Source organism: Phocoena sinus, chromosome 4, assembly GCF_008692025.1.
Source record: "Phocoena sinus isolate mPhoSin1 chromosome 4, mPhoSin1.pri, whole genome shotgun sequence".
Lineage (NCBI taxonomy): Eukaryota > Metazoa > Chordata > Mammalia > Artiodactyla > Phocoenidae > Phocoena > Phocoena sinus.
This window is the reverse complement of record NC_045766.1, coordinates 57155872-57168583: the sequence shown is the minus strand read 5'-3', so window position 1 is coordinate 57168583 and position 12712 is coordinate 57155872. Positions and strand designations below refer to the sequence as shown.

General features: G+C 41.8%; 1 protein-coding gene across 2 annotated transcripts in view; it reads right to left on the bottom strand.

The window, feature by feature from the left end:
- Positions 1 to 12712, bottom strand: part of USP13 (ubiquitin specific peptidase 13) — a 119117-nt gene that overhangs the window by 69505 nt on the left and 36900 nt on the right. For both annotated transcript variants that reach the window (XM_032630784.1, XM_032630785.1), the window contains exons 4-6: positions 11268 to 11389; positions 5999 to 6141; positions 4067 to 4251 (exon numbers count right to left, since the gene is read on the bottom strand). In XM_032630784.1, the coding sequence (XP_032486675.1) occupies positions 4067 to 4251; positions 5999 to 6141; positions 11268 to 11389 (450 nt within the window). The remainder of the gene's footprint in view (positions 1 to 4066; positions 4252 to 5998; positions 6142 to 11267; positions 11390 to 12712) is intronic.

The following is a 12712-nucleotide window of genomic DNA, read 5'->3' as shown; positions in this document are numbered from 1 at the left end:
ACCTTCAGATGCTGCTGAGCTGGTGCAGGGGCCAGTGGGATAGGCAATTTCACTGCTGCCATGGGCATTACAGGAAGACTCTCCTGTAATCACCAAGGCTTTGAGGATTCTTCTCAGGTAAACTAATTTCTATGATGAAAGAAAACACACCTTCTCTTGCCTCCAACCCTCTTCATTCCTTTCCCACCAAGAACCTCAACCTTGCTCTGCCAAACGAATGTCTCCTCCCACAGAGGAAAGCTTTTTGTTTGCCTGTATGGTGATCTGTTTCTTATTTTGTTTGCGGCTGTACCCATGGAACCCAGAGTGGAATTCGATATGGGGCCCACTTTTATTACCCAGCCACCACAATGGCCTAGCCTGGAGGGATCAAGGCTTCCTGGAAGAACTAATCCTAGGCTGAGACCTCAAGATGAGTAGGAGTTTCTCAGTGAGCAGGTATGTCCTTACTGGAGAGAAGGAAACCAGGACAACTGGATCACACGACCATTAAACATCTGAGTTCACAACCTGTTTGGATTCCATGTTCACTAAGCAATATTCTAAATATAATTCAGCTTCCCACAGGGAGGGAACATACTGGTCGAGTTGACATAAACATCCCACTTACAGGTGGTTGTGGTTCTCACTAGAAACTAAAAACTAAACACCCCGACTTTAACACTTTGTCTCTTGTGAGTTGAATTAGCCTCAGTGAGTCTAGCAAGTATGGAAGATGGACCCTCACCAGTGGTAACGTCATCAGGAGAGGGCCACCCCACCCCCAGACAGAGGGCACCCTACCCTCCTGGGCCTCAACATCCACAAGGCCCATCATCAGACATTTATGGAAACTTTACACATGTTTTCATTAACTTATTTGGCTTTTTAAATAAACAATAAGCTATAACTAGCAATCTATTAAACAGATTTAAAAGAAATGAAAATAGAATTGATGCATCCCATAAACTAATATGTAATGATAATTAGACTGAAAATAATTATTTGCATTAAAATCAACTCTGCACAAGATAAGCCGGAATCAAATCCTGATCTATTGTCAAAAAGTGAACATGGGCTTCCCTGGTGGAGCAGTGGTTAAGAATCCACCTGCCAATGCAGGGGACACGGGTTCAAGCCCTGGTCCGGGAAGATCCCACATGCCGCGGAGCAACTAAGCCCATGAGCCACAACTACTGAGCCCATGCACTGCAACTACTGAAGCCCACACGCCTAGAGCCCATGCTCCGCAACAAAAGAAGCCACCACAATGAGAAGCCGCATACCGCAACGAAGAGTAGCTCCCACTCGACACAACTAGAGAAAGCCCACGCACAGCAACAAAGACCCAACACAGCCAAAAAAATAAATAAAAAATAATAATTTTTAAAAAAATAGTCATTAAAAAAAAAAGTGAACATTGCCTCAGCTAAGCGAGTTTAAGAACCCTCATCACAGGTGCACATTCTACATTGCTTTTGACAATGTTTTATGCTTTCTATGGTTGAAAAAAAGAGTATTTATTCAAATACTCTCAATTACATGAAGAGTAATTTGCGCACCACAACTACTGAGCCCACGAGCCACAACTACTGAGCCCACGCACCAGAACTACTGAGTCCGTGCGCCACAACTAGAGAGAAGCCCACACACCACGATGAAAGATCCCGCATGCCAAACTAAGACCCGACACAGCCAGAAATAAATAAATATTTTTTTTAAAAAATATGCATAGAGAATAGAATTAATCCTTGCCTTTACTACTAGCATACATTTAAATAGAATATAATTATTTAAGTACTTATAGACCAGCTGGTTCGTTTAATCAAAGTATCCATGCCTACATGCATAAGATTTTGTTTGGAACTTAAAGATGAAAAAGACAGAGCTCAAGCAAAATTTTAGAACAAATCCCCATATACAAATAATTGTTGTCTTGAACAGGATGTTCTGAGAGCTGGACTTCTAATAACTGGTCTTATCAAAACACTACATAATATTACTCAGCCATGAAAAAGAATAAAATATTGCCATTTGCAGTAACATGGATGGACCTAGAGATTATCATACTATGTGAAGTAAGCCAGACAGAGAAAGACAAGTATCATATGACACCACTTATAGGAGGAATCTAAAAAGATGATACAAATGAACTTATTTACAACACAGAAACAGACTCATAGACGTAGAAAACAAACTTATGGTTACCAAAGGGAAAATAGGGAGGGGGATAATTTAGAAGTTTGGGATTAACAGATACACACTACTATATATAAAATAGATAAACAACAAGGACCTACTATATAGCACAGGGAACTATATTCAATATCTTGTAATAACCTATAATAGAAACGGCTCTGAAAAAGAATATACATATGTATAACTGAATCATTTTGCTGTATACCTGAAAGTAACACAACACTGTATGTAAATCAACTGTACTCCAATTTTTAAAAAGGAGGGCTTCCCTGGTGGCGCAGGGGTTGAGAGTCCGCCTGCCGATGCAGGGGACACGGGTTCGTGCCCCGGTCCGGGAAGACCCCACATGCCGCAGAACAGCTGGGCCCGTGAGCCATGGCCGCTGAGCCTGCGCATCCGGAGCCTGTGCTCCGCAACGGGAGAGGCCACAACAGTGAGAGACCCACGTACCACAAAAAAAAAAAAAAGGCTCTGCATAAGATAGCACTAAAAGTAGAAACATCTGAATTATCCTCCCCTTGCAATTGTACCCAACAGAATGCCTACATTACAAACTCTTCTTTCTCTCTATAGGCCCTACAAGAACAATGATGGTTACCATATACAGCAGTTCTTCAACAGAGCAATGACCTGTAAGCACTTTGCTGTAACCCTGAATCCAACTGCATGTCCTGAATTTCCTCTTCAGATCCTGGAAGGCTTAGGATTCAACCTGGCTTGTGTAGCGGTTTATTTATTTGAGGGGGAAATGTCTGGCACCAGCACCTGAGGCTCTTGCAGCTACTTTTCTCTAATGAGTTAAAAGAAGTCCACTAAACTTTGGAAGTTTACCCAAAAGGTGAATCAAAAGAATCTAGACATGACGTAACTGCCAGCCCTCAATTATAAAACAGATAAATGAAACCAGTTTGATGGAGAGGGCATGGCTGACAAAGAGTGTACCACATTCAGTGAAAACATCATCCTCACTAATTAACTTTGAGGCTGGCTAATTCAGTCAGAGAAAGATAGCAGAGAAGAAAAGCCAAATGTCTTTATAATTTTCCTAAAAAAATCATCTTACCTTAAAGTAAAGAAGAAATAAAGATTAAAACCTGGACAGATGGAGAAACTGACCTGGGTGTGAGTGCAGGTCTGTGCTTCATAAGTGTTTTCAGTGATGCTGAGATGATGGGTTCTTATGGCCACTGCTCAGTATTTAAGTTTCTCATTATTAACCCTGATGTAACTTCTCTTTTCCCTCACCAAGTGATAGAAGGAATTAACTGTACAAACATAGCCAAAAGCTAACATACAGTGTGAGAGCGCGAAGAAGACCAGTTCTGAAGCTGACAGTACAAGCAGGAACCACTTATAACCCTTTGCTGCACTGGACACCGTCACTGCCTGCTGATGTCAGGGGTTCTGAACACACAGTATCTTTAAAACCCACCTTCTCCATAATGAATCCATTTGTACCTAAAATGATACTAATCCCCATAATGAATTCTAGGCCTTCCCCCTACTATTCTAATGGTGGGTTTTATTATGCACATTCACTTCACAAGTCCGGGTTCCTGCTTCTGTCCTCTTAGCCAAGAGATATTCAGAGAAATACTAACAAAAGCAGCAAACTTTTATCATGACCTTACGGTGTGCACTGGGCTAAATGCTTATGCATCTTAACAAACCTATGAGGGAGGTACTGTGATTATCCTCAAGATGAGGAACCTGAGGCTTAGAAGGATCTGAAAACTCACCCAAGATCTCACAGCTAACAAGAGGCAGAATGAGGATTCGACCCTGGGCTGAGTCCAGAGCTTATGCCCTCCAACCCCAGAGATTAAGGCACTGGTTAAATCTAAGAGGGAGCCACTGTAAGTTCCCAAGTTGGTAAAAGCACACTCACCTGCCCCGTCAGGAGTGATGGTTCCCAGTTTCACAGCTAGAGGGTAGCCCAGGTCTCTGTAATGCTCCAGCGCATGCCCGTTGCCCCCGGAGCTGTCAAAGAACCATTTCCCACACAGCACAGAGCCGTCGGTCAGATTCAACCAGAGGTTTTCTCGCAGGTCACACCTGGCACACTTCCAACCACTGTGAAATCATCAGACAGCAGTTAGCACAGCCAGAGTACAAGGCGTGATTAGAAAACTAACATCTAAGAAAATGGAGTGTCTCAAGCTGGGGGCAGTTGGGGCAGTCACAGGAGACCGTCAGCGGACTAACAGAGATCCATTCCAGAGCAGCAGGGCCACTCAGTAACCTGCCTGCCTCCCCAATGGGGGCCAGCTCCTCCCAGCTCCTTCGAGATGTTTCTTTTACTTTAGAAAAGACACAGAACCTGAGGGTAGGAGGAAAGGTCATTTCCTTAAAATTCCTTACATGAGAGACTGTGGAGCCCGAGTAAGCTTAAAACATTAAAGATCCCACGTGTATAAACATCTGAAGTTCCAAAGCATTAGCCACAAGCAGTAAGACTGGTTTAAACAAAACTCTACTACACTGACAATCTAAATTAAGTAGAAAGGAAAACAACTTAACTGAAGGTCGAATGTCAGGTATGTGCCAGGGGCTTTACAGAAGTATTATCATTTAATTCTAATATATACTCTTCAGCATTATTACCATCCCCACTATCAAAGGGAGAAAAAGCCCCGAGGAACCATGCCTTCCCTAAGACCACACAGAACAGGAATGCAGTACAGTCAGGGTTCAACCAGAAGGGACACATTCCTAATCTACCTGCTCTTTCCCTCCAGCACCTGCCTCTGGAAACACACTGGCATCTGATTACAGGAGGTACAAAAGGAGCCTAAAGAGCATTCCAGCCAAAATGTGACAACCAAAGACTATTGTCCGTCTTTGTAAGTTGGGTGCCCCAGAAGCAGACTCTAAGACAAAGATTTGAATGCAAACAGCTCATTTGGGAGGCGATCCCAGGAAGCACCCTAGGGGAGTGAGGGAAGAGAGACTGAAAGGGCAGGAAGCCAGTGCAGGGACTGTGAACAAGCAGATGACCCCATGGGCCACTGGGGCTCAGTCCAGCTGGGGAACTCCAGGAGACAGTTACCCCACCTGAGTGTAGGGATCTAGGGTGTTCATCCCTCCACTCCACAGTCACTGGCTGAAGGCTGTTCCAGGAGCACAGGAGGGAGCACGGCTCTGCAGCGTTTCTGACTGTCCAGTGCACTGGCCTACCTGGCTCGGGCAGGCAGAGAAAGCCCTCAAACGAGGAGCTGCAGGTGATCACAACCGGAGACCTTAGGGTGGGGATGGGCTCCAGGGCAGGGGCTGGCCATGGTCAGCATCTACTACAAAGGTAGAGATAATTCTAGAGAGAAGTTTTGAGCTTTTTTTTAATTAATTAATTTTTAAAATAATTAATTAATTTTGGCTATGTTAGGTCTTCACTGCTATGTGCAGGCTTCCTCTAGTTGCAGCAAGCAGGGGCTACTCTTTGTTTCGGTGCGTGGGCTTCTCATCGCGGTGGCTTCTCTTGTTGCGGAGCACGGGCTCGAGGCACGCGGGCTTCAGTAGTTGTGGCTCGAGGGCTCTAGAGCACACACTCCGTAGCTGTGGCGCACGTACTTAGCTGCTCCGCGGCATGTGGGATCTTCCCGGACCAGGGCTCAAACCTGTGACCCCTGCGTTGGCAGGCGGATTCTTAACCACTGTGTCACCAGGGAAGTCCCAAGCTTATTTTTTTTTTTCAAGCTTATTTTTAATAAAAGGCATCTGATAAGAAAATATATAATTGCTAATTCAGTGAAGAGGTAGAAATATAAATATTCCTTTGGCCCGTTTTGGGGGGGAAAGTTCCATTTTGCTGTCTGACCCTCACCTTGGAGGAATTCTGACTCCGTTGTCTAACTGGGTGAGGTTATTTGCATATTTGGACACTGGTAACTCATTTTCCCACGTATCTGGGTCCTGCTTTCTGTATGGAGATTTTGAGCTGAGAACTGCATCACAAGCAATTGTTACCTGTAAGACAAATACAGATGTGATATATTAAAACAGCTTGAGAGAACAGCAACTTCTATAAAATGAATTTTAAAGTTTATTAATAAATACAGCTTAATTCAAGAAAATTCAAATAGCTCAGTTACCACAAGAGCAAGATGCTAGTTTCCTGACTCCAGCACATTCTCCCTGGGTCCAGCTAGGTTTTATCCTGGACTGGAGTTTGCAATAGTAACAATAACACAAGATAGCAAAGAACCAAATCCAGTTTGTAAACCCAAGCATAAGAGTCAGATTTAACAATTGCTACCTCTTAGCAAGTGGAGTGAAAAGTATAAGGTGAACAATTTACAAGGGTGAAATTAGCAACAGGTATGCCTAGGATTTACCCAAGTGGTGTGTTTTACTCTTAACAAATATACACCCAGACAACCAGTATCCTCAACTCATCACACAATGATATGTGGTCAAGGGCACCTGAATGAAATGCAAGCGGCATGGCTCCATTTCTGAAGCTAGTGCAAATGTGACACTGGATGGGGACATGCCTGGATGTCTCTGTGTCAGATCAGCCCACATCATGAGCAAATCTGTGATGTCTGGCTTGGCACCAACTGACTACGGGGGAGGGCGGACTCTCTGCTTTCTCCCAAACCCCACTGATTCTGGATATATGCCTCTCGCCACATTCGCTACTTGCTTCATGCTATAAGCTATTTCTAACTCTCTTTAAAAACATATTCTGATGAGAATGTAAAATGGTGCAGCCACTTTGGAAAATAATTTGGCAGGTCCTCAAATGGTGAAACAGAGTTACCATATGACCCAGCAATCCCAATCCTAGGTATACACCCAAGATAAATAGAAATACGTATCCACGCAAAAACTTATACATCAATGTTCATAGAAGCATATAAATGACCCAAATGCCCATTAATGATAAATGGATAAAGTATTGTATTTTGATACAATGAAATGTTATTTAGCAATAAAAAGGAATGAAGTAGTGATACATGCTACAACATGGATGGGTCTTGAAAATATATGCTAAGTAAAAACAAAGCCACACACAAAGAACCATGTATTGTATGATTCCTTTTGTATGGAATGTCCAGAATAGGCAAATCCACAGAGACACAAAGTACATTAGTGATTGCCAGAGACTAGAGAGAAATGAGATAGTTGTGACGGATGCCCAACTCTGAATATAATAAAAGCCATTGAATTGTCTGAAAAACAATTTTTAACAAAAATCTGTATTCTACATCACTAGCATCCTGTACAGTTAGCTGACCTTCATACAGAACATTTTCCTCTGGGTAGCACTGACAACGGACCCCAGAATGGATTAAGAGACATGCTCTGTGGTGACCTAAATGGGAAGGAAATCTAAAAAAGAGTGGATATATATACACGTATAACTGATTCACTTTGCTGTACAGCAGAAACTAACAGAACATTGTAAAGCAACTATACTCCAATAAAATAAAATAAGCTACAAGGAAAAAAGAAAAATAGAGACAACGGAGGAAGTTCCCTCAGCTGCCATCCCACTCCCACCCCCACCCAGGCCCTGAGCAATTCCTATCAGTCCTACATCCAAAATCTATTTGCAGTCTACTTCTTCTTGATTTCGGCCATACCCATCCTTGTTCAGCCATCGTCCCAGCTCACCTGAATGGCCACACAGCAGCCTCCTTACCATCTCCTTTCTCCCACTCTTGCTTCCTCTTCTCTGCCTAGTAGCCAGTGATCTGCTGTGAACATTAGATCCCATCCTCCTCCAGCTTAAAACTCTCCAACATTATACTAAACACTACCAATTGACTACACTGGGCTACCCACAGTCAGGAAAAGGAAAAGGAAAAGGTCCCTGCCCTCAAAAAGCTTATACTCCATTACAGATCAGGCAATCAGGCATTCATAAATATATTTAAACCTCTTTTTTTGGGGGGGGGAGGTGTTTATTTGATAGAAGTTTTTTACTTGATTTACAAAGTTATATTAGTTTCAGGTATACAACACAGTAATCTGATATTTTTATAGCTTATACTCCATTTAGAGTTATTATAAAATATTGGTTATATTCTCTGTGCTGTACATTATATCCTTGTATTTTATTTATTGTATACCTAGTAGTTTGTACCTCTTAATTCCCCCTTCCCCTATCTTACCCTTCTCTAAACCTTTTTAAAAATATTCCCATTCATCTCCCACAAGAAATGTTATATAAGTAGCCTTTCCTTTCAATTATCAAAATTCATCTCCCATGCCCTTCCAGTAATGCCCCTAGAAAACAAGGCTGAGTTCACCATGGGCCTCTTCCTGATTTTATGGGTTTGGGCCATGCTGCCTTAGCACATCCTAATCTTTTCAGTCTGGTCTGTTACAACCTCTTTGTTGTTTCACTGACTACCTCGATCCCTTCCCTGTCCTCCTCTGAATCTTCTCCACCCTATTAGGTCTTTTTTAAGTGTTCTAGTTTGCAATGCACAGTGATAATAATAAGAATATAATATTCTCTCTTTTCTTTGAATATCCTTCCTGGTGACACTCAACAAAATTTCCTTAATCATCTAGGACGTTATAAAACACTGACCTAGTGTTTTCAGAATACCATCTAAAATCACTTAGAGGCCCTTTTTATTGATCATAGATGAAGGTCAGGATCCATTATCCTATAATTATACTGTGAATTATCTCAAGTACAGGGGTGTTGTGGAATTGGCTCAAACTGGCTTACAGACTTGTTAAATTTTAAGAAATTTTGCAAGAGGGTTGTTAAACACAGCCATTATTAAAAATTAAATTCTATTAGCTCACAATTAAGTATATTTTTAAAAGGTAACAAATATTCAAAACTCTTCACTCCCTAGTTGTGTTACTCTATCTTAATAACTAATCTATTTGCTCTTGAGGTCACTTACATCCACGTTACGCAAATGGTGATAACTCTATGTGAGGATGTCCTACTACACATCTCTTCCCACCACTGCATTAGGTGACATGTTAGCCTGAAATGGGAGTATTTACACCATGGAAATCAGCAAACATTACAATGCAGGGCTTTGCCCCCAGGGAGCTAGTTGCTAACCAATTACAAGCACACCAAGGCTTGAGTTCCTGACTCTAAAATGAGGCATTAGATTTCAGGCTCTAAGATCCCTACTGAGTCCCAAACACTATGTCTCTGTGACCCCTGTAACACTAAGAGGTAGTTTAACTTTCTGGTAGAATCTACAGAGTACCTATTTGAAACTGATTTCTTTTTTTTGTGCTGAGAAACTCAAGAGACGACGAAGAGTCACCTGGTTGGGTGAGTTCAATAATTTTTGTTATTTAAAAGCCGAAAAAGAATTATCAAACACCAAAAATGTAGCAAAAGCATGAAAAGAAATTATAGTAACTAGCATCTTTTATATAGATAAATCTTACCAGTTACCATCAGATAAATCAGGCTTTTCCTTCTATCTCCCCACCTCAACTTCCAAACAATTCTCTTTTTTTTAATTCTTAAAGTATTTCTTAATTCTAAAAGACTCTGTATTAAAAATTATATATTGCTGGATATGGATTTCTATGACACTTCACTTTTCTATAAAAGTGTTCACACTTAGGATTATATTCTAAATATAAGAATAATGAAAAGTACTTAAAGGCTCTCATTAACTTTTCTCACATAACGACTTTTTCTTCATAAGGGAGTAAGAGAAAAATCATTTCTCATGACAGTCATTCACAATGTGCTTCTTCTTTTTTGACAGCAGGCTCAAGAGTTATATTAAACAAGGGCAGTGAGAACTGTCAGTTGTATACAGATATAAGCTTTAGTATATAATATCAAGTAATGGCATGGGGTAAGACCATTTTGCCCATCATATATTTTGTCCTTGATCACAGCCACATGAGTGACACAGGGAACTGGAGAAAGCAGAGGTAATTTAATTCTGTACACATTGCTAAAACGTATGCATTTGGTACTAAAAAAGATATGCTATATCAAATAATTAGAGGAAAGAACTACGATAGCTTAATACACAAATTTTTCACTTCTATGGTCTTATGTTTAGGTATAAAGTAGATCAGAGGCAAAAGAGGCTGAATGGTGGCAACCTGGTCCCTAATGACATGGGAATCCCAAGCACAAACGTCCCGTCTTGGCAGGGGCACATGAGCAGGGGACTGTAGAGAGAGGCACACAGCATCTGAAAGAATCAGGGACCTAAAGACCTGGCTTTGGTTCTAGCAAAGCTTGAGGAGGGGAAAAAATTAACTGGAATGTCTAACTCTGCTATCTGCAGCCAGGCTCTGTGAAGTCAGGATGCAACTGAGTAGAAAAGAGGAAAAGAAAGGAAAGGGAACATAGGAACGGATGGAGCAGCGGAGACAATACAGGAAATGAGGGAAGAGCAGGAAAATGGTCTGGGTCCCCACAGGATTCGAGAATCAAAGTAAAACGGAGCCTGACTCCCTTACACCACCGCCACCAGCTTTAAGTTGTTCAGGAAGATAAAAGTTGCTCCACAAAAAAGAAGGGAAGGAAAGGGAAAAGAACTCACCACTAAAACTAAATTCTAAAACCTAGAAAGCAGTCTTCATCCTCAAAGGAACACATTATCACAGAGCTCCTGGAGACCTGTGATTTGTAAATATTGGGTTATTTTCATAATCATGTTGCTGCTGTTTCTCGGTGGAATTCTTTTATGTTTCCCAAACAAAATTTTACATGGAAGGCCAAGATGCAGAAGAGATAAAAATTTTAGGCGCCCCTGATCAGAAGGCAACCCCTCTCCAGCAGTCCCTGCACATCTCGGGGGGCACAATTTGAAAATCTAAGCACCAGACTGTGATTCACAGGTGGGAAGAAGCCAGCCCACCTGGAGCAGGCCGGCCAGTGAGCAGTGAAGCCCAAATAGCCCTGGAAGTAACAGGCAGCGGAGGGTATACGGCCCAGTGTCACTGAAAGGGAACCTGCGAGGCCCTCTTCACGGAGGAGAAGCGATCTGCTTCTGTTCCTACTCCTTCCTCCCCTCCTCTCTCATTCACCCCGCCCTCCCCACCGCCCAGCGCACACACACTGCACACGCACACACACCTGACACAGAGAGTCACGCGCATCTAGCTAGCAGCCGTGCACACTCACTGACCAGGGCTGGTAACTCCTCAATATTTGGTAGTGCTATTTCATAGTGGTCTGGGAATATAACAAGTTTGGCTTCATCTTCATATTCAAAATCGTCGCTATTTAAATCGTCATCAGTATCTAGATCTGAGGAGAAAACAAAAACAAAGAACAAGAAGTGAAGAAAGAATATTCCACACCAAGGCAGCACTCACTGGGAAAGCCAGATATCCACAGGGCTGACAAACCAAGGGCGCAGCATTTACAATTCTGCCATCCATCTGCCCCAAGCCAGGAAGAGGAGGCCTTTCCATCCTTCCTAAGTTATACACACTTATCTTCAAGGGACAGATGTATAAAGAAGACTAAGTCATATCATAAAGCTTTACAGTTAAAATAGACATTTGTGCTAGATGTTCAATTCTTAGAGATGTTTAAAGGAATAGCCTGGTCATTATGATTTGTCGGGTACCTGACTCCTGATTTCACAAGAATGGGTTGGAATGTTTCTTACAACACAACAGAAGAAAGTACACGGGTTTGAGAATAGATAAACCTAGGTTCAACTCCGGGTCCGAAGTTTAATGTTTCTTTGGGCAAGTCACAGGCCTCATTTGTAGAATGGAGATAACACTTATCTCACACAGTTTATATGGAGAATAAATAAGAAATTGTAAATAAGAGACCTGGCACATAACAGGTTGTTAATAAATGGTAACAATTATTTTAAAATAAAATCTCAATGTCCCTCCTTCTGTCTCTATCTCCCCCATCCCCTCCCTCCCTGCTAAGAGTTGTGGAAATACTGCCTAGTAAGCCAGAGGGGGAAACCCCATAATATAAGTGGTCCTGTTGTCCTCAGGCGGTGGAGAATTTTCAATAAGAAAGTCTGGCCTGTTATCTATCAAGTCATCACCTCTTTACTTGGCTCATCTCTGGGAAAGGTTAGGCAAAGGTTCAAGGAAATGTCCTGTCACAATATTTACATGGACATTTCAGCCTTGCATTCACATGGATACCAGAATCCCAGATCATGTTTGTATATTTAGACATTTGGAACTATGGTGACAAACAGCTCTCGAGCCATCTTCTATTCTCTCACACACACACACACACACACAAACCCACACACAAACAGGCACACGAATATGGGCTCTATAAACAGGAGAAAGTTATTTTACTAGATGAAGCAGCCAGCTGAGAACCAAAGGATCTAGATTCTGTTACTACCTTGTTGTATGCCTCAACCTGGAATCTTTTTATGTACAGTTCTGCTCTTAAATTCTCAAAGGGAGAGCAGTTTTAAGTGGAAAATGAGATACAGCTAAAATGCAGTCTACACATTTTGATAAAGGACTCTAAATAATAAGAATCAGAAATGCCAAAATAAACAACATTGTTAGATAGCCGTAAGAGGTTATTTTGACAAAAAGCAATGTTAAAGAAGAGTCTAAGAGTTTAAGAAGTAAC